General features: G+C 34.1%; 1 protein-coding gene across 1 annotated transcript; it reads left to right on the top strand.

Annotated features, from left to right (window-relative positions):
- Positions 1-1,131: 1,131 nt before the first annotated feature.
- Positions 1,132-20,332, top strand: Dfd (homeotic protein deformed). Its single transcript, XM_036361495.2, has 5 exons — positions 1,132-2,538; positions 4,485-4,585; positions 4,666-4,843; positions 17,724-18,121; positions 19,210-20,332. The coding sequence occupies exons 1-5, from the start codon at positions 1,833-1,835 to the stop codon at positions 19,597-19,599; spliced, it is 1,773 nt and encodes a 590-aa protein (XP_036217388.2). The 5' UTR covers positions 1,132-1,832; the 3' UTR covers positions 19,600-20,332.
- Positions 20,333-23,236: the final 2,904 nt, after the last annotated feature.

Raw genomic sequence — 23,236 nt, 5'->3', positions numbered from 1 at the left:
TTGTAGAGGAAACTCAAATGCTTTTTATTTACCGTGAAGTACAATCGATACAATTAAGTTCTAAATATAACACCATTCAAATAGCCTTGACGACTATTTTTTGCAGGAACGAATTCGATGAACCCAATTTTCGAGTACTTTTTCCACTAAATTCATGTGTCATGAAAAGCACGTTCAATATTGACTTCTAAAGCTGCTAGAGAATCTAGTTTAATGCTAAAGACCAATGAATTCAAATAACCACACAAGAAGTTGTCTAATGGTGTTAAACCACAACTATTCAATGTCACACTTTCTTGAAATTATCGAATCTCCAAATTTTCTCGCAATAATTTGGTAGTTGCTCGTGCTATGTGGTCATCTTGTTGGAACCAGATGTTGTCAAGATCAACTTCTTCCAATTGCGGCAATAAAAAGTTGGTTATCATCGATCTATACCGCTCTCCATTGACAGTAACGGTGTCACCAGCTTCATTTCGAAAGAGGTACGGACCTACATATATATAAAAAATGGCCGAAACGTCACGTTCCTAAGAACTAATAATTTACTAAATTTCGTCACTTTGCATGAGTTTATAATGCTCTAAAAAGCTCTGCACAAATTTTATACTTGTGGGTTGAAGGCTAAATTTATACCTAATAGAATATAATATGTTAATAAGTCGGAAAATAAATGTATACACTAAACTTACCACTTGGTCGCACTGTTAGATTGTAATAGATTTTCTCTCTCCTGAGTATAGCGCAAATAGAGGTGTGTTAAACATTTGCAGTTTCATTCGTACAGCGCTTGCTTTCCCGTTTCCTCCACAGAGAGGCTCTTATTGCTGTGTCATGGTGGTGGAAAAAATGGCGTACATATACAAAAGCCAACAACAGCATTGTGAACAATAGCACAGCTATGGCTTCTCCTTTGCGGACAGTTACATATGTGTGGGCAGAACCATAGCGTTTAATTCGAGACGCTCACACCGCCGCACAGTACTACCCTTGAATGTTTGTGAGTGTGTTTTGTGTGGAAACCAGTAAATCGAGTTTTACGGCAAAATTTAAATGTGAGTCGAACGAAGTCGGACTGTAGACAAATACTGTTGGACAACAACGATTGAGCGTAAACGGCTGACTGAATGACAGACAAGGGGAACAGGTTCGCTGGTTGTCGAGTCGCTGCGAGTTATACACAACAAAAGAACGGCTCGTCATGAACAGACCGAACGGAACGTAGGAATCGGACCGTACGCGTATTTGAAAGCGGGCTTTTAAGTTTGGTCGCCAACAGCGACACTTGGAATATTTGGATTATTTATTTAAAATTGGAATTGCTTTTGAGTGCGAATTGTACACTACCAACGCGTCTAAACGAATTTCTCGAAAACGACTTCATAGTCAAAAACATACTAAATATAATAACGAATATATGAACATAGATATCCGTGCGCGTTGCAAAATAATGTAGTGAATCGTGGAAAAGTGAAATAAGTGTGTTGAAACAAGCTAAATTCTAGATACCTAGAAAAGCATTGTAGCACATTAAATACGCAATGATAAATTTATGGGAAAAAAAAAATATTTTTGTTTAAACCAAAAAAATTTTAAATGAAATGAAATAATAAATATGTATTTATTAATTGTTTATAAAAGCTACCAAATGTGCTGTGTATTTGTTTAATGAAAATCGTGCACAACAATTTAAAAAAAATCAATACAATTCATTATACAAGTTATTATCTCCTCGCCAATAAGAAAACAACAGGTCCTTAAATTAAGTCTCAGACAAATTAAAAAACAACAAAAAAAAACACATAAAAATTATTCTGTAATTCTGTGTCACTATGAGCTCATTCCTAATGGGTTACCCACACGCGCCGCATCACGTTCAAAGCCCGATGGGTATGGGTAATGGCTTAGACCCGAAATTTCCCCCCGTTGCCGACGACTATCACCATTATAATGGGCACTACTCTATGACGGCAACGACGGGACATATGTCGGCAATGGGTGCAACTATGGGCGGCGGCTTGCCACCTAGCATGCCGACGCATCCTCATGCTACTCACCCTGCCGACATGGTCAATGATTATATGGCAGCCGCTGTTCATCATTCTGCCGCTAACCACCATCCGCCGCACCCGCATGCCCATACAAATAGCGCACTCTCAGGTCACCATCACAATAACGGTTATACGAATTATGCTCCTACACCCACTCATCATCACCACCAAAGTCTCGGTTACTATGGTCATCATGCGGCTGCGATGCATTCTGGTCCGCCGGAATTCATATCGGCTGGAGCGGTGCACTCAGAACCTATTGCACCGTTGGGAAATGGTGTTTATCCACCGCCGGTAAATACGCCAAACGGAATTAGCGCTTCACTCACCTCAAATGGATATTATAATGGTTATTATGGTACAAATGGCAGTGTCGGCAGTGCTCATTCACAAGGTCATTCGCCACACTCCCAAATGATGGATATACCCCTGCAATGCACTTCGACGGAACCTCCGTCCAACACTGCACTGGGGCTTCAAGAATTAGGTAAGCACATATGGTAGACAAGATGCGTTTCCTAGCATACAGAAATAAGGTAGTTAAATGAAATTTTTGAATATACTTGTACTTTCCTGAAGATCAAAAAGTGAAGCAAGAAGTGTAGAAGTTCTCCAAGTGTCTCGCAGTATTTTAATAGATGAAATATGTATATTAAAATTGCCAGAGAAACCTATAATTAATGGTATGAGAAGCGGTAAATTCTATCATGTACAAGTTTGTAGGTTTAGCGTTGCCTTTAGTGAGGCGACCGTTTTCAGGAAAAGCTTTTGTTCTGCATTAATCTATGCAAAGTAAATCTGTCGAAAACTACTTTAATTTCTTGGGGAGTTCATTAATTAAGTTGAATAAAGAGCATTTTCTATTTAACATAATATTGATCGATAAAAATATTTAGATATGAAAGTTTTAACTGTGTAAAAATAATAAGAAATACAACTTTTTTGGTCAGATTATATCTATATATTTGAAGGCATTTCCAAATACCTTGTATTGCTTCATTTGTGTCGATGAGTTAATAACAGGTAGCTTAGTATATATGGAGTTTCTTCTAAATGAGGTTTCACTGTATTACTAATTCACTGCCTACCCATTTACCATCAGAAGCGGTAGAGAGAGTTGTTTCGTAAACTTGACACACAATTAATTCTTGGTGATCTTTGGCTCTATCTTACGATTCCTTTAATAGGTTATATCCACTTAAGAATTTCAATGTACTTATGTATCAAATGCACATATATCTAATAATATTCTTCGAAATTTTGCAGTTAATACGGCAAATGATTTCATAGCTTAGTGTAATCGACTCTTAAAACTTTTAACGTGGTTTTATCAAAACACTGTTTTCAGTGTCGGTGAGGAAAATTTTCTCCGGCTGGACCAATCAACTTGCAATTTTCACACAACCTTCTTAGATATACTTCTCAGATAATGATTGCAGGTATAAAATTTTTTCAAACGACTTTGTTAATATTTTCACCAAACAAGATGTTTTTGTTTTGCGAAGCCACCATTTTGTTTTAAATCAAAACTTTGATTAGTTCTTCAATCATTAGCTGTATTAATCGATATTAATAATAACTTTTTTTGGTTTTTGAATTTGATTCTTGATAATTTTAAACAGAAAAATCTTTTTCACAGCCAGTCACCTTTCTTATGGAGGTCTTTCTGGATATCGAATCAGGGAACAAGGGAGTCAAAAATTTATCAAATCCAATTGCCGATTATTAAAGTACATTAAATTCTGTAAATTAAGCGTCTACTTGAAGCCTTTTTTAAAGTTTTTTTTCAAAGAGGCATTTTTAAACATATTTAAAGAAGAGTAGAGCTACGACTGTCGAACGAATGTATCTGCAGTGTTTAACGCTGATTGAAATTATTAAAATTACCAATTCTATCCAAAATAAGATTTTTAGGCTATATGCTTTTTGATTTTGCATGTATGTATATTTTCTATTTATTTAAAACGATAACGTTCAACTTGCAGTCCAACCTATTGAGGCTAATTACACTCTAAGTTCACATATAGTATATAAGCTGGAAATACTCTTTCTCCAAATTTGAAAACCTTAACTTTTTGTTATGCCTGTAAAACAGCTATTATAAGGCGAAATCCTAACTGATATATATATATTTATTTAAAATGAACATAAATCTCTCAATTTGAAAAATGAATATAAGAAATTAATTGTTAAGCTTCCATAAATTTTAGCTTAAATATTGTTATAATATGGACAAATAGCGGTAAAATCAGGAACACTCTCCTTAAATTCTGATAACTACATACTCGACTTCGCTCGTCTTTAATTTTTGATCACAGTACTTGAATCTCATGCTATAGTTATATATCTTAAGAATATATATTATATGTTTTCATATTGCTTTATAAAGCATATAATTAAGTAAACTAGATAACTAATAGTATTTCTTTAAAGGTCTCAAATTGGAAAAGCGCATCGAGGAAGCAGCACCAGCCGGACAACAACTACAAGAGCTGGGTATGAGATTACGCTGTGATGATACTGGATCGGAAAATGTAAGCTTACGAAACGAACTTGCACTGTATTTATTTAGTTGGAGTGATAAATTTTTAATTATTATTTTTTTTTTTTTAAGGATGATATGTTGGAGGAGGATCGTCTTATGTTGGACAGATCGCCGGACGAATTGGGTTCAAATGAAAATGATGATGATTTGGGCGATTCGGATTCAGACGACGATCTAATGGGAGAAACAACAGATGGCGAAAGAATCATATATCCGTGGATGAAAAAAATACATGTGGCGGGCGTTGGTGAGTGCATAATAAAAAAATATTCAAAATGTTTGCGAGTAGTTCCTCATACAATTGCTAAAAATGCGCTCAAAACCGAACTAAAACTCATTACACTTAAAATTAAGTGACAGTTTAAACAGTCATTAATCAAATATATTCACGTTCAAAGTAATATTAAAATAGATCAAGAAATGCCGTAAGAGAACTTCAAGTTTCAGAGTGCGTGCGCTGCACAGTGGCACGAGTGTCTTTCGTCACTTACAATTCAAATACAAGATATACCATAGGTCGTTTAAATGCGATTTCATACTATAAATAATAATAAATGTGTTCCACTTAATTACCTGCACTTACCGCGCTTGAGTAAAAAGAAAGAAACTGAGAGTTTCAATTTCATTTTATTATGACATGCCTTACTAATTGTTTGTTTAAAATATGGTAAATGACTCCCGTGGGATAAAAATATATTTAAACGCTGGCCAACATCACACTAAGCCACACGCCTCTATTAATAATTCAATTATGTATATATACATATGTATATATTCATACAAACACATATTTTTGAGTTGAAGTGTAGCTCATTTTTAACAAAGTGAATAGCGTCTGCGTGGAATGTGGGTTCTTGAACTTGCACTGTTGGCCGGCTAAGCAGCGAAAGAGTCAAATGCTCAAATGTCAAATAATTTAGATAGTGTTCGGAGTCAGCGCCAGCCTCGGCGCAGAACGATAATCAGGTTCCTATTACGCACACATACCTACGCGCTCGTGAGGTATGCATGTACTTGGACACGAGTCGATGATAAATGTCACAACATTAACATTGAATGACACGGCTCATCCGTCACTCGGTCGGTGTCATCGCCGCTTGTGCGCGATTGTGGAACTGTGTGCGTTGCATTAGTTCGACAGTAGTTGCTAGCGTGCTGCTGCAAAGTTGTTGTACGAAATTGTTGTGCCCCAAGGCATATAAGTATTTATCTCCTTCAAACGGTTGCTAGTTGTTCTCTGGAGGGTATTCATTGCTTATTACTTGTTGAACATTCATTTGATATTCATCATCTGCATAATCGACTAAACATTGACATTTCATCTCAGATAGCAGGGAAAGTTTGCTGCGGCAAGGTGTAAAACCGATGTTTTTGGGGCCAAGTGCTTTACAGTTTTGGTTTTCTGTGATGGACAAAATAAAATATCGGTAGCAACATTAGAGCTTTAAGTTTGATTACAAAAAAAAACATCTAATAATTATGCTTAAATGAAAAAGTTTACTCCAAAGCATTTTTTCGAAGAAAATTGAATTTTATACTTGAATATGGTGCATTTTCTTAGCAGTGCTAATAGCAAGTATCTTAATCTATTTAAGTACGATTATGGGTTTTCATGACTGAAATTAATAGCTGAGCGACATGTCAACATACATGTGAGGACAAACCTCATCAATGCTTATATCTAAACATGTGAGCATAAAGACAGTAATTAAGAATATATATGTGTTGTGACACAATTAACTCAGTTTTCTGCCTGTGTCACAAATGCAATTATCAACTGGCTACTGGAAAAATAGACTATGTTACTGGTGATGAAAATACCGCATAAGAACAATTGTACACGTGTATGTAGATATGTTATGTACATTTATGTGTATTCCCCCATGCACTTTTTCATGACCATCGGTCTATCCATAAACTAGAAAGCCATTAACGAAATGCGTTGAAGAATTAATTATACTGCGTGTTAAAAGATAAGGAACTGAAAGAGAGTAAAAAGCCCGTTTATAAACTTTTATTTACATTTCGCGCTACATGTGTAATATGGCTTTAACTATATAAGTATAATATCGGTTATCATTTTAACGGTTTCCTTTAATGCATTTCGCTTGGGCAACTAACGATTGAAGTACAGATAAATGATATATTGACCATATAGAATATGATTCCAAGTTTTTTGTTTGGTTACTGCCGCTAAAGATATTATATTTCAAGCACTTTAACAATATAATTTTTTTTTTGATATTATCGGATCAATTCAAGTAATAGGGTGTTGAAATCGTTGACAAATTAAACAAAAAGGGATTATAAATAAGTTGCAGCTTTCCAGCTTTTGCGCTACTTTCGTGTCTTACAATTTTTTAACTATGCTCAAGTAATAATTGAGAAAGATATTCATTAAAAATAATTGTGTCAAAAAAATTTAGGTTTTAGAAAGTTTTTTAGTGATACAATATAGTGAAATGTAGTCAATTTATTTTTCAAATAAATTCTATTTCATATATTACTCTAAAGCGATGGAATCGGAGTAATCTAATAAAACTTCTTCAGTAAGCTTAAGTACTAGAAGAATTATTGAAGGCATTGTTCGATATTTTCGTGTGAAATCGTAAAGTGTTTATTTGGAAAGCAAAAATTGGCATATGTATATTAAAAATCAGAAAACCTGTTGACTTCGGCTGCACCAAAACTTTAATATATGTAGGTATATATGGTATAAAAAAAGATCTTGATCTTGATTTTGATCGGTCAGTTTGAATGGCAACTATATGCTATAATAATCCGATCTGAACAATTTCTTCGAAAATTGTATCTACCGTTGACTTTGATAATAATCCACATAGTCCGACAGATAGATATGGCTAAATTGACTAACTTTATTAGAAAGGTCATTTGCATATATACTTTATAGGGTATCTGGCATATCCTTCTGGGTGTTAAAAACTTCGTGGCAAATTTATTATATTCTATTTATTAAAACAAACTGATTAAATGTAACCAGTCCAAAAAAAAAAAATTTTTTCACGTATTTTAATATTTTATTATCGCTTTCTAAATATGCTCCTGAGCCAATACAAGTATGCCAAGGCTTAAACCAATTTTCCAATTACTTGTTATACGCCTCGGCTGGGATGGCCTTTAGTGCGTTCAGTGAAAATTGCTTTTCTTCGCTTTCGGCTCATTTTTGGAGCGCCAATCGTTAGATTGTTGAACAGTTTTGACGTCATATTTATTAACCCACGTTTCGTCATTAGTACTCGACGATCTGCTGGTCCATAAGAAATGTTGAAACCTTCTATGATAAAAATCGTTAGACAAACCTTACAGAGGTGGGAAGCCAATGAAATTCTGAGTCTATCGGTAGGCATACTAAATCAGATTAAGTATTACTGCGTGGGTAGGGATTAAATATTATTTTGAAAGTAATCAAATAAATCTGTAAGTTGAGATGACATTGCCGTTCACTTAATTTTATGATATCAAATATTATGCAATTAAATTTTTATTTATAATTCCAGTATGTATATGCTTTAATGCACTATATGTATGCACCAAAGTGTGATAAACTTTTAACTTTTGAATAAAAAACCCTAAATATGCATATCGTCACATGAAATCAAAACAACGCTAAGTTACAAAAAATTCAGATTCGACTTGCTACAAACAAAACAAATTTGCCAACCAAAACAGTAACTTAAGCTTTTAGAGCAATAATAAACAATATGACATGCCATGACATTGTGTGTTTTCTTCTTAATTAGTTTTTCTTTTGTTATATTTCTAATAAAACATGCTTCGATTTGGTTTTTTGCTTTTATGTTTTTTGCTTCTCCTGTAAAATTTATAAAATGTAACTTAGGGATTTTTTAATTTTATGTGACGATATGTATGTACATATATATTTAAACCGCCATGAAAAACAGCTCACCGAAAGAGAATAAATATAAAATACATACATATGTATATTCCTTAATACAACCGCCCAATGCAATATATTTGTAGGTATATAGAATTGCTTAGATATGGCTTCAATGTGGCGCTTAGAAAAAATCACAAATCGTAAAATTACGAAATAACAACAACCGTAGAAAAAATTCAAAGCACAAGTTCAATATTAGGTTTTAACACGGGCGAATTCAATAAATCTCTGGTCATGCGAGTACATAGCCTTGTAAGCGAGTTTCAATGGCAAATAACCATTCGCTACAGTACGCGCTCCGCCGGCTGCGCCTGATGAGTTTCCCAAATGTTGCAGAGACAAGGCGTGCGCGCGCAGTCACTCGATGACTTGCGAAAAATCACAACCACCGCTCCAAGGAGATGCAGGCGGCACACAGATGCCGCGAATATGCTCAACACAGACGGTTATGAATTGTAAAAACGAAATAAGTACATACAACACGAAAATGTTGAATAGAAAAAAACTGCAAAACAGCAGCAGAAACAAAACCAAAAACTCGACATAACAAGCAACAAACAGCGTCATCATCATCGCCAGCATCCACAAATCAGCAACAACACAACAACACAACGGCGCAATATCGACAATGTCGAGAATGACGAAGTTAAATTTGAAAAGTTCGCTTTTATGACAGATGAGACACGAATACTCGTTTTCGATGAAAACAGCAGTGCCAGACAAACGAATTGACAAAGAGACAAATACATCAATCGCATTGGCGACGCATTCAACATCGAATGAACGGCAAATTAAAACTGCCTCACATTTATTTCTCTCTCTCCCTTGCTCCTGCACTGTCAAACAGTAAAAGCTTCAAAGCAAACAAAAAACTGCACATCTCGGCCTTGGTCGTATCCTCCTAGCTTAATTAGCGCTCTTTCGACTTGATACAGCACAATCAGCACTCATCGCCATTACAAAAGTGAACAAATAAACAACTTTTCAATATCACACTCCCTTTATCGGAATTTTGTATTGTTTGTTCATTGTTAGCATGCTGGCTTTGGTTCTTTAACACTTTACGCTAATCAAACCGTCCATGACTATAAGAAGTTGTGCTTAACCTGTACTAAAATCAGATCTTAATTTCTCATAAGGTGGTCCACTTCATTTATATCGACTAAAATTATCAGTTCTTTTTATTGTGTTAGGAAAATATTAGAATAGCAGTTATCGAAAGGAAAAGCTGAAAACATGAACTCGGCATCGGCTGAATTGTACACAATCGCGCTCAAGTGGTTCACTTTATGTTTTGATTTAAGTTCATATTAAAACGAATTTCAAGGTCACTTGCAGCTTTTGTATTCATTTTGTGCTGGCGCGGTAAATGCGTGATCGTTAGTCGGCTTTGTTCGCTTTCGTTGGTCATTAAGCTTAATTTTTTTTTTGTAACACTCCGCATCAAGTCTCTATTGTTCAATGGTATACTAGGAGTTTACAACAGCTGCTCCACTACGCTGGTATTTAGAAATAAACTTCCTAGAGTAAAATACCTCTGTGTAATATAGAAATGTATAAAAAAGATGACATTGGCCGCTGAGGCTGCTAAGCATATAAATAAATGTATTAATACGAATAACATTCTTGTTGCAAGTAGAACATATTAAGTGAAACATTTTTTGTGCCATCATTTTTGACAATCGCACAATGTCTTAGTTATTATTCAGTTAGCGAAGATTTATCTCTGCAGAACTTTTCATTCCTCGAATACAGTAATGACCACTTTGTGGTTGTCCTTTCATCGACCATTTCGCATATTTTATATGTATCTTATAAAGTGCATGAAAAACATAATTTTTTTTTGGGAAATTGTGTATATGTTATACATAAAACAAATCTAGTTTACATATTACCTCTGAATGCAAGTTGTTGATTCATTGCTCCTAATTTCTGCTTGTTTTTATGGTTTCGATTGGAAATGTTTATTGTTGTTATATCTACTGTTGCTGTTATAGAGAAGATACTATACGGTATACCCTGGCCGCCGAGAGAAAAACCGGACCCAGGAGTAAAAAGGTGAAGGCCACCTCCCTACAGGAATGTTTCTAATACTTTATAAATTTTATTAATAATCTTCCCACTTACTACCTCAATGTTTTTAAATAATAAATTTGCTTTCTTGTTGATGTTGTGTGGAACCAATTTGTTTTGTACGATTTTGAAAATCAATTATGTATAAATCAGTTCATACATAGACTTTCAGTCAAAATTTTTTCAGATTATACGGGAATACCATACATGAATATAGGGATAGCAAGACTTGGCAGTTAATAAGACAGAAACATCTCATTCAAATGTTAGAAAAAACGGTTCTTTTGAAATCTATTGACAATCATGATTAAGCGTTTGAACATGTAGTTTTAAATCGTAATTTTTCTAGCTTTTCGAGTTTTGGCGGCAGCGAATGCGTCGATAATAGTCTGTAAATCCAATTTCTTACCTAATTCTACCTCTAAGGCCAGTGAAATCTCTCCTTGTGGCGAGCCTGTTCGATGAAAATATTTGATACTTGCTAGAGCACTAAACGAACGTTCACCACTTGAAACGGGTAAAGTGTAAAATATGCTCAAAGCGATGCAAATATTTGGGAAAAGTCTTTCTAACTTTCGAGCATTGATGACATTCAATAAATTGTATGGAGTAAGCCGAGTTTCAAAATTTGCATCGTAGACGTGCCTGAGCTGAATAGTTTCATTGGACAACTTATCCGATATATCAACGGAATACTTTTTTGCCAAATTTTTTACAGCTGCGTTGAGTTCATCTTGCATCGTTAAAACAAAAGAACGCTATGGTGCTTCGATGTGAACAATTTGTTCGAAGATTGTAGTGCAGATTTAAACAATAATATGGATCGATTAGTTTGTATAGCAGCTATATCCTATAGTGCTCTGATATCGACAGTTGTGACAAATGTGAAGCTTCTTGGGGAATAAGGACGTTGAAAAATTTCAGCCCAATCTCTGAAAAACTGAGGGAGAGTCATCAAGTTTTCTAGAGGTGTAAGAGTCAGGTATAAATAGTTAGAAATAAATGTTTTTCCTTTTAAAAACGCCCTCTAAATGCAACACACATATATGCTAAGGTATATAACCATTTATTAGTGAAGGTTGAACTACCTTATGTATTGCTATAAATTAACAAACTATTAACGCTTGCATGGAGCACTACAAATATATAAATTTAGCATTTAATACTATTAGTGCGAAAAATTTGGGGCAGCTTAATTCAACCCACACGCATCTATTCAATATTTTATTTGATTCAATTCTATTATAGGTAGGTATGTTTGTATAATTCACTTTGAAGTATCCAATACCCACACAAAAACAACAATCCAACTTCGCGTTAAACAAAAAATATGAAAATACAGTTGAGCAATCTTCAAGCGAACCTGAAGTGTTTTGGTTGAATGTAAGAACATAGTAATGATTTGACTTGAAAGTAGAGTTATTCTAAAAGTAATGTTATATATTTATAGGTTTAAATATTCAAAAAGTTAAAGAATATAATAAAACTTTGAATAGCATCATCTCTGTATGGCCAGTATCGCTAGTAAGGGCTTTAAGCAATTCCTACAATAGGAACCTACTCTAGAAGACCAAATTCGGTGTATTTGACGTTCTTATACAAAAGTGCTTTGAAAAGGATGAAATGTTAATATACAGTTTTCAGTCACTACGATTGTTTTAAAATATTATTTGTTTAGTCAGACAAACAAAACCGCTGTAACTAACTGCATAACTAAAAGAAAATTTTACTCTCCAATAGTTTACTGTTGAAGCATTACCCGTTTTAGTTGTTTTCACTTGTGTGTAAGCAATTTTAGAGATAGCGTATAACATACCTCAAACATTCACGGTATCTAATTTAAAATAGTTTCCTTACTTTAATATAATATATTGTGCGGTGTGAGTTAGAGTGGGCTGGCCGCTACGAACGAGTAACGCTTGTTCGCATTATGAATATACTATGAGCTCATATTTATTTTAAGCAACAAATTGCAAGTCATGTGACAAGCTGCTGATGCAGCTCCCGCTGTTGTTGAAATGTTGACTTGCTTTTTCCATAAAACATGTGCATATGTACATACCCCTCTCAAATATTGTGAACGTACACATATTGTTTAATATTTTCTTGAAGCACAAATTTTAGAATTACATGTAAAATTAAGTTAAATTGTTTGTGATCTGCTCTTTGAAACTTTAATTTTTGCGTATTGCGCCCAAAGAGCCGTTAGCCTCGGTGTTCATGTTGCCCCATCTTTAAGTAAATATGGTAAGAAAAATTTAACATTATACTACATCGGTTTGAATTCACTAGAAAATATTCACCTCATTTAACCAACAACTTAAAAGTATGGACTACTATTGCCTCTTCTGAATTGAAAACAAAAAATTCTGAAGCCTTAATTTAGGCCTCATGTCTATGCCAAAATCTGTAATTTTGTTCGGTGCCTCATCTTGGAAAAAAGTTGAAAAAAACTAATTTTAAGAATGATTTGAAAAACTTTCTCCTCATTGTAAACTTACAGTTAGCTCTAAAACTTATTTCCTAATTATTAATTAATCTACATGTCTAACTAACTATTTTTTACTCACGGCTTTTGATTATAAATGACATATATAACCTATAAATTTTATAAAAATGGAAGGAATTTAATGAAGTTTGTGTAAAATTTAACCCCTAAATCTTTTTCCTTCTTTTTTAGTAAATTAATTTTTAAATCGAATTCTGTGCTAAAACAGTGCTAAAAAAAACAATTGTAGTCTGAAAATAAAAAGAAAGCACAGCTATGGTAAATTTATGCGAAAGCATGATTCTGTGCCATCTGTCCATCAATATCTTTCAGTTACAGAATAGCCTCTAAAATAGCCTCAGAGAAATTGGCATACAACTTAGAAGATTATTCAAATTTGAATGAAGACAGATCAGAACAAAAATTTAATTCATAAAGAAGTTTAATCTTTCTCTTCATTATTTAATTAGCACTAAACAAAACATTACATAAATATTAATGAAGATTAAAATTCAAACCTGATGGCTATTATCTACATAAGATCGTTTTTCGGTAATTTTATGCAAAATTAGTAAAAATGTGTGCTAATTTCTTAAACGCTTCTCCACTATTATACAAAGAGTCACAATGGTGGTCCAGCGTAAATTCAGAAGCCTGACACGAGAACGCGTAAAAAGTAAAAAAATAATCAGTAAATTACAAATTAAAGTGTTGTCGCGATAATTAATCATATTTCATGAAATACATTCTTGCATGTGCCACCGATCAAACGAGAAGAAGCCAAGTTGCGGATGGGTGTGAACGAAAACAATAATTAAAGGTTGTCGTTCATTACAATCAAGCGACGGAAGTAACAATGTTATCGGTGACTATTGGCCGGTGGTCGACGTCGTTGTCGATTGCGTATGCCCAGTTGTCGGTGTTTCGCGCAACAGTTCTAAGCTGTTTACACGTACTCGTTGTCGATTTTGTCGAATCTACACATACCGCTGTCGAATTGTGTTCAACCGGCAAGGTAAAACTGATCGCGTTCGGATTAAAATGATAAACGAAATTAACGTCGGCCAGCCTAATAAGCCGGCAACATGGTTCGAACATTCAAATAGCAAAGCGAAAGAAGCGAAGCAAAACAACAACGAGGCAAAGTGACAAAGGAACTGGCGCACCAGTTCACCTACATATGGTATAGTATATGGGTACATATGTACTCGCGCATGCGTTGGTTGCAGTAGTGTCTCTCAAAAGCGTTAAGTCATAATTGTGCGATCAATCATGCATAAATTGTGAGGAAAACAAACACGCCGACAACAGCGAGAAACATCAGCCGATCAGCCGGCGAAGATGTACAAGTTTCAATTCTGGAAAATTGGTGAATGGAGTGAAGTCGAAAATTGGCCCATATCAGCAAGTCCATTGTCATCGTTTCAACCGAAGACTTTGCCACATGCTATGGTAATTGCCTTTTGATGTTTTCGTTATGGTACTTTTATTTTTACAAAGTTCCAACACAATTGCTACTTGTTTCTTACTTTTTTATATATGTACCTACATACGTAAATAGATATGATTATTATATATTCATAAATGAAAAGTTGCTCTCGCTGGTTGCTTCAAAACGGCGTTGTGATTTGTCGAAAGGTTATTTGAATATTTTTCTGAAGTGTCAGATAGTGTCATAAAAGTCTCAAAATACCTGATATATTTTTCAGAGACTTTGAGAAGGCGAACGCTAAAAAACTTTCTTCAAGAACTTTTAATTCACCACTTAAGCTTTCGCTCATGATTTGTCATATATGTATTTAAAAAGATGAGCCCGATTTTTTTTTTTTTAATTTTATATATTAATTTTATGCTACTAGAACTGGACGTATCAACATAAATACCTATTTTTGCGTTGAAATGAAATAATTGAAGAAAATACTTAAGCAAACTTGTTTTTTTTTTTTTAAGTTCCTTTATCCACATATTATATAACTTACACGATATTACCTTAACTCCAAGCAGACTAGGTTACACCTATATAAGTATATTATGTATATAAGTATACAGTTGCTTTCATAGCTTTATTGGCCCTCGTTCCTTTATTTAAGTTGTATCATCCCAATGATACGGCACTTTACTTGTAATAAATTGGCCTCTTTTTTGTTGCCACATTAAGCATGCAATCAACACTCTCCGACTGCTTAAGAAATCGAGACAATGACTACGCATTTGGGGGATAGCAGTTGGTTAGGCTGATGTCGGGTTGCCATCCGTCATCAAGAATTGCATTCATTGGTGTTGTTGGTATGTGCAATGATACGCAGTTATTGTACAACAACAGTTGAAATTTTTGCTTTTGCGTATTATCAATGTTTTCACCGTGTAAATAACTTCGTTTTGTTGCAAAATAGCTGCTAAGGTATTTGCGCTAAAATATATAAAATAATAAGTATGAAATAAAAAATGCGAGAAATTCTGGTGTTGCTTTGCGTTCTGTAAAGTTGTTTAAAAAATTGATATCTTCAAATTTAGTGGTGCACAATAAGAAGAAATCTATTGAAAATGGTTTTCGTAACCGTTATGAGAGAACAAACAGCGGAAGTAGCTACTAACAAACTTTCGAAATACAAATAATTGGAATACCATCCAATACCCGAACTACAAGTAGTCTATATAAACTGCGCTAGCAAACCGAAAACCACTATTTTTTCTCCTAGTTTGTTAAATATTTTTAGCGTGTATTTGGCAGCTGTTTGTTTACGATGCGAAAAGTTTTTAGGGCGATTTTTACCATGAAAAAAACTGAACAACGTTTTGAGTGAAATTTTGACCCTACATTAAATCAATGCTGGAAAGGGTTTATGCATATGACGTCGAAACTGTCCAAAAATTTAGCAAATGGCGCTCTACAAGTTGGCTGAAGCCGCGAGAACCAAAACCAGAACCAAGCAATGAAGGCCATCCCAGCCAGAGATTCAGCGTTGGCATGCTTATATTGGCTCAAAGGAAGCCTATTCTGTAGACGATAATAAAGATTTTTATTTAAATAACTGAACATGTGGTTTTTTTGGTTAGTCCGGATAAGATTTGACCAGATGACTCTTCGTGTTTGCGACTTCTGACTCATCAGAAGAACTGTAACTCGTATAACGAATATCCAGTGTTTCGTTGGCAGCTACTTCTTGAGTAATATTTTGCTACTAGCTTATGAAATGGTGGAGAAAAATAGTCAATATCTCAAATAAAACGTATTATATAAGAATTATCCAACAAAATATACTAGTTGGAAAATTTTTTTAAATTTTTAGGGAAAAACAAAAATCGTTTCTTAAAAGCGTATTAAGGATCTGAGAGAAGTGAATAAGACATACTGCTTCTTTCTTTATGTATGGTATACTTATCCAAGCTCTTAAATAACACAACAGTTAGCAAGTTATGTAATAGCTCCAATTTTTCATGGGAAACACCAACCGAAAATGGTCTTGGACTCACAAGGTGTTTCTATTTCGTGCGAATTTGAAAAAGTAAGAGATCAATATCTAAAAATAGCTTCTGCAGTTATATAAACATTTAGCTGTCATCCGCTATTCTTCTATTCATCTTAAATGTAATTCCCAATTGGGCATTCGCCTGTCTTTACGTCTTATTTACACATTTATTGAGCGAAAATAAAGCTTTCATTGAAATTGTTTATCGGATTGTAAAACCAATCAATTACAAAGCTATTTACAATATTTGTTACAAAGCAAAAATTTAAGGAAAGAACAATAGAAATATATAAATATTGAAAGACAAATATATTTCCTTTAGCACAAGTCATATTTCACTTTGAGTTAATATATTTTTCGTTGATTGTCTTAACTGTAAATAAACTTACATTTGCTCAAGTAAATTCATATGTATGTATATATGTATATTTACTTTTGTGTGTCTTATAGCGAAGAAAGTTCTTTTGCGCTGAGGCAGCAGGTGTTGGCAATTCTTGTGAAATTTACACAATTTTCTTGAGCCCACTATTTGAGCAAAGGGTTGATTTTTCTTGTTGCCTCGCGAAAGTAACCAACTGCTTACCATTGCCCTTGAGGGAAAGTCTCTTTTAAGTTATACACTTAGTTATCAGTTATTGTCCGTTTTTTCTTCGCGCACTTCACAATTTTGATGTTGATTAATTGTACTGTCGCGTAACAACATACTTTGCACTGGCCTTTGCCCCGTCAAAGAGTGACAGCGACTGCGACAGACGCATCAGTTGGCACACCTTTCGCATACGAATGCACAACTGTGTTCGTTTTCCGACAAAGTTAAATTAAAATTTCCACTAAAGTCAAGGAGTCAGTACGAATTTAGTTGAAGTTTGATTAAATGCGCGAACATTTGGCACAAATGCGGCTCTCGCTTGAGGGGGAATGGAAAGGAGTACATAACGATTAACTGTCAGTTTGCCATAATTTGTTGGCTTCAAGTTTTTGCTAAGCGATAAAAGCACAAAATGCTTAATTAAGTGGCACAAAATGAACTTGAAGCTGAAGCTCTCTAATCATAAACTTGAAGATAAAATTTTATATAGGCCTGGTTTCTTAATTAAATAAAATTATAATATTTAAAATTATTCGCTGTGAAATGTGTAATTTAAAATAAATAAAAACCATTTGTTGTTTTTTTTAGCAAATGGCTCCTATCAGCCGGGCATGGAACCTAAACGCCAACGCACTGCTTACACCCGCCATCAGATACTCGAATTGGAGAAGGAATTTCACTACAATCGTTATCTCACACGACGAAGACGCATCGAAATCGCGCACACATTGGTGTTGTCGGAGCGACAAATCAAAATCTGGTTCCAAAATCGACGCATGAAATGGAAAAAAGATAATAAATTGCCCAACACGAAGAATGTTCGCAAGAAGACGGTCGACGCGAATGGAAATCCAACACCAGTAGCGCCGAAGAAACCGAAAAGAGTGAGTGCAAAGAAGCAAGCGCAGCAACAACAGCAGCAGCAGCAGCAACATTTGCAGCAGAGTAGTCAGCAACAAACACAACAACCTCCAGTAATAAATGAGGTAAGTTTGAAATTAAATATACACGTATGTATGTACATAGATATACATAATGGTTGTTTAAACTCACATTTTTAAATATTCAAATAAAATTTGGTAGAGTTTCACCACTTCATATATGTAGTTAGATGGTAGCTGTTAAAAAAATGCAATAACTCTGTAAGAATAATGTTAAGGATGTAAAATTATTGACTTTAGAAGATATGTTAGACATCTCATGACGTAACCGCAACCGTTTAGATTTTTATCCGACTGAGGCCTGTTAATTCAAATTATTTGAATAATACAAATATTTTTTGCCGATACCAGAACCACAACAATAATCTTAAAATTATCAAGAAGAAAATGGGGTTTTCTAAATTATTTAAAAAAATTTAAAGTACATTTATACATATAAAAAAAACACAGTAAAATTTTGAAGAAAAAAATTTAATTGTTATCGAGTTACACCCGATCTCCGACGGTGCTAAAAAATTAGGTTATCCACTGGTTCGGTAAAAATCAAAATTATCTCTAGAAGATATTTCCGTACAATGAACTACAGTTGAAAACTAATTACAAATTAACAAAATGTGTTGAAAAAAAAATTGAATTTCACACAAAATTTTGGTTAATTAAAATATTGACCAAATCAAAAAACTGGCAAATCATTGTATAGAAACTATATACAGAATATGCCGATAAAATTTGATAGTGATCAGAGCAATTATCTCCAAGTAATCAATGCATCAAATGCGGGTAACAAACTGCATAGTTAATTGTTAGTTTTGAGAAAACCGTGTTTAAAGATAAACTGATGGAGCTGATTGAACTGAGTGCCGGTAACTCAAAAAATATTTGAAATATGCATTTTAAATTTTAGTATGTTATTTTTAAAGGTGTAAAGGTCGACAGTCCCATCGAAATACGCAAAATAAATAAAATGAATTTTTTCCAATATTCACACTAGGTGTGGAGTACACCTTAAACAAAAAAACAAACCTTTGAAATATGTATGCACTAAATAAAATATATATTTTAGTGAGAATAAATTAAGATCATTGAACTTTCAATTATTTATATATTTTTTCCAATTTCGCTATATATTTCAGTGCTTGAGAACGGATAGTTTGGAAAGCATAGGTGACGTTAATTCGTCGTTGGCGAATACACCATATATGCCCGTTCCAAATGATCCCACGAACATGCTTAATGCTGCAGCGCTGCACCAGCATCCATGCAATAACAGTAATAACAACGGAAGTGGCAGCTATACAGGATCTCAACAACAACAACAGCAATTGCCAAATAGTCATACGAATGGTGGCATTAACGGTGTACCTGGCAGCTTGCAAGCAACCACCAACAACAATCAAATGCATGCGAACCATCATAACGCCAATCAACACACGCACACGTCGCTGCCGCCGCCAACGCAACAAACGGATATGATGGCGAATCTGCAACATATAAAACAGGACTATGATCTAACCACACTGTAGAAATTGAGGGTATGGGGCAGACGCGCGGCCTAGGGTTCTTAAAGTATACTCGTTAACAAATTAATAAATTTCATATGAGTCGTGAATTACATTTGCCTGTACTATTAGTCTTTTGAATGCGTACAAGAAATGTAATTTTTCTATTTTCTAATAATTTTATGAGTTTGCTCTCACTATTTTTCAGTTGTCATATATTTTTTTTTAATTTGGTGATATTCTTGTTATTTACTTATAAAAAATCTGAAAATGGAAACTTTTAATATATTTTTTAGTTTCCTATTTTTCTCTTACTACAACTTATGAACATAAATACGCTAAAATAATGAAGCTCAAACTATATTTATCTTAACGTCAAAAATACTTTATTATGCTTTTATTCAAAGGCAGTACATAATTAAGTAGCTTTTTAAATTGCCATTTTAATGATGGTCAATAACAGATTCGGAAAATGCAGTGAATTAGTTAAGTTAAAATTTTAATGTACATATATACATAAATACAAATACATATGTGCATATGTATGTGTGAACACAGTGCTTTTGTATAGTCTGTACATATGCATAGGTAGTGATTTAAACTGTAGATATTACTGTATTTACAAATGGATTATGTAATTATATACATATGTATGTATGTATATAAAGTAATGTTATTGCATAATTTAAATAATTTCTTGGCGAAAGAAATGATATCAGTACATACATATAAATAAATACGTAGTTATAGAGTATAGTTGTAGTTGTAATTTAAAAAAATGTTTTATTTAACTTTATTATAATAATGTATAAGACGATTGTACACAAAATTATAGACAATATTAATACCAAATATATTGAAATCAATATCAGAGTTGTTGGTCTTTATAATTTATAAATATATATTTTTTTAATTAATGTGATTAAAATAAGGTTTTTGCTCAGCAAAGGCCGAAAAGTTCAAGATCAAAGATCGATCATGGAGATTAACTACAAGTAATTACATATTTTGTGTCTTCTCAGATTAGAGTTTTTGACATTTTAAATAGTTGCCTACTTCTTCCATATTCTTAAACCTTCTTTGGTTTCTATAATTTATATACATATATGCACATACTTAAATATTGATGCGATAGCTTAGTAAATCTGGAAAACAATCAATGGTTCGATCATTATTGTTAACACTGTCGACAGATTCGATTATCGATGTACCCTTAATAGTACGAGAGGAGTTGTTTTTGAGAAATATTATTAATGAAAACTTTAAAAATTAAATTTTAAATCAAATGTTTTAAAAATATTCAGTGAAATATGTGCTTTGAGTTTTTGTATATCAGTTTCTCGTTTTTGTTCTTTTTCAGTTCCCGAAAATTTCCACTTGATACCCCGACTAATTTTTTACCATTCACAGATATTTAGAATAATCAATAGTGGAAAAATACAAAATATTTCGATAGAGTCAATAGTTTAGAAGCTCCTAAAAAGGGATACTTAAGATAAAACATCAAAGCTTTACTCCTTTAAAATTTATTAATGTTTACATGCCTATATTTGTCCTACCATATAATTCAGAAAAGATCTTGGTTTTTATATTTTTTAACCAAGTTCCATTATGATTCTTCCGAAAGGATTCGAAAATGTCAAAATAGAGAGTAGGAAAGTGGCTGAAAGCATTTAAAACAAGAAGAAACTTTAACATCGGTTGCACCTAAGCTACAAGGTGCGTTCCAAAGTAAACAGTAAAAAAGTAAACTCTATACTTCGACTAGTGCGTTAGAATCTGCTATCCTTTATCGACTTCCAGTAAAAATTTCATGAGATTTCATCTATTGGAAGTGAAGTTATTGCGTTTTAATGTGTCAGTATGTTTTTGTCATCGGTGCGAAAATGAGCTTCGAACAAAGAGCCAACATTAAATTTTGTTTTAAAATTGGTAAAACTTTTACTGAAACCTTTCAATTGATGAAACAAGTTTATGGCGATGATTGCCTATCCCGTAGCAGAGTGCATGAGTGGTTTCAACGTTTTCAAAGTGGTCGTGAGGACATAAATGAGAAATGAGCCGAAACATAAAAAATCGCGCCTGGAGAAGTCAAAAGTGAAGACAATGCTGATTTGTTTTTATGATTCCAAGGGTATTGTCCAGAAAGAATTTGTTCCACCCGGCCAAAACGTCAATGTGGTATTCTACCTTGGAGTTTTGAAGCGTTTGGTGCGCCATATTCGACGTGTTCGGCCCGAATATCGCGAAGATGGAAGTTAGCTTTTGTTGCCCGATAATGCGCCGTCTCATCGATCGACGCTTGTGGCCGATTATTTGACCAAAATCACATTTTAACAATCAACCACTCCCCATATTCACCTGATATGGCCCCGTGCGACTTCTACCTTTTCAGAAAAATGCATTTGCCGATGAAAGGAAAGCGTTATGCAGACGTGGAGACCATTAAAAAGGCTTGCACCGGTATACTGGCGGCCATACCGGGCAACGAGCTAAAACACTCGTTCGACATGCTTTTGGACCGTACAAAAAGCTGTATTAAAGCAGAAGGAGACTATTTTGCTTAAAATTAATTGATTCTGCCGATAAAACCATTTGTTTTGTCTATTTTTTAAAAGTCCGGTTTACTTTGGAACGCACCTTGTATATTATCCTTCACAGGTGCATTTGTTGATTTTGATAGATCAATTTGTATGACAGCTATGCACATATATCCTATAAGGGATATGTGAATAATATGTTCGTAGATTGTTGCGTTGCTTGGACAATAAGCTATGACAAATTTCGCGAAGATTTGATTTATTGACTTAACATACATACATACATGTACACTCCAGATCAATATTGACCCGGACTGTTGCATTTAAACTGTATGTGCACATCAAATCGAGGAAAAAATTTTAGTTGGATTGGTGCAATGATTTTTTTATGTTGTGTGAAGTTTGATCTGCATTTTTAAATTAGTGTGTGTTTGGCAGCTGCTTACGACGCCTCAAGTCCAATCCTCCAATCTTGTGAGTACGATGGCTGAGCGATGCATCTTTTTTCGTTTTTGGTCAAAAAGTCAGTCACAATCATGCTAGAGTGTGACGGCGCATACAGGCCTTATGGTACGAGTCTAGTATTGATACGCTTCTTAAACAAAACAATAACCAAATTGAGTTGATGTTATCGTTATTAACAGAGGGGGATGGTCAAATCGTATGAGGCAAGTTTTCGATGACTTCACGACTTTCACTGGTTAGTATTTCGCACTGTTTTACAACCCAATAAATTCTTCAAAATACAAATGGAATCCTTCCAGAAAGTAACTAAATTGAACTTCGCTTGTGAAACTATGTTGGATAACCACGTAAGTATTTCGCCAACTTCATTGCGCATTGTCATTCCTCTTTGTCATTTAATTAGGATATGTTTAATCATCGCTAATATTGTTACTATCTCCATCCACTGTGACATTCCAATGTTTTTCAAGCAAAGAGCCTAAGTTAATACGGTGAAACCTTCATTATCGGCGCGTTCCAAACAATGACAGTTTATCGCGCACAGCCACACCATCGGCATTGTCAACAGTCATCTTTGGATTGGTAGTCAACGTCATCGTCACCACACAACCACTAAATTACTTACTCGCGAGCTGATGCAAATGCCCGATAATAGC

This window comes from Bactrocera oleae, chromosome 2, assembly GCF_042242935.1.
Source record: "Bactrocera oleae isolate idBacOlea1 chromosome 2, idBacOlea1, whole genome shotgun sequence".
Lineage (NCBI taxonomy): Eukaryota > Metazoa > Arthropoda > Insecta > Diptera > Tephritidae > Bactrocera > Bactrocera oleae.
The sequence above is the reverse complement of the archived record's forward strand: the minus strand, read 5'-3'. Positions and strand labels throughout refer to the sequence as shown.

Coding starts and splice junctions, on each gene's coding strand:
- Dfd (XM_036361495.2), top strand. CDS start 1,833: ATGAGCTCATTCCTAATGGGTTACCCACACGCGCCGCATCACGTTCAA. Junction 4,586..4,665: donor ATGATACTGGATCGGAAAAT/GTAAGCTTACGA, acceptor TTTTTTTTTAAG/GATGATATGTTGGAGGAGGA. Junction 18,122..19,209: donor AACCTCCAGTAATAAATGAG/GTAAGTTTGAAA, acceptor TATATATTTCAG/TGCTTGAGAACGGATAGTTT.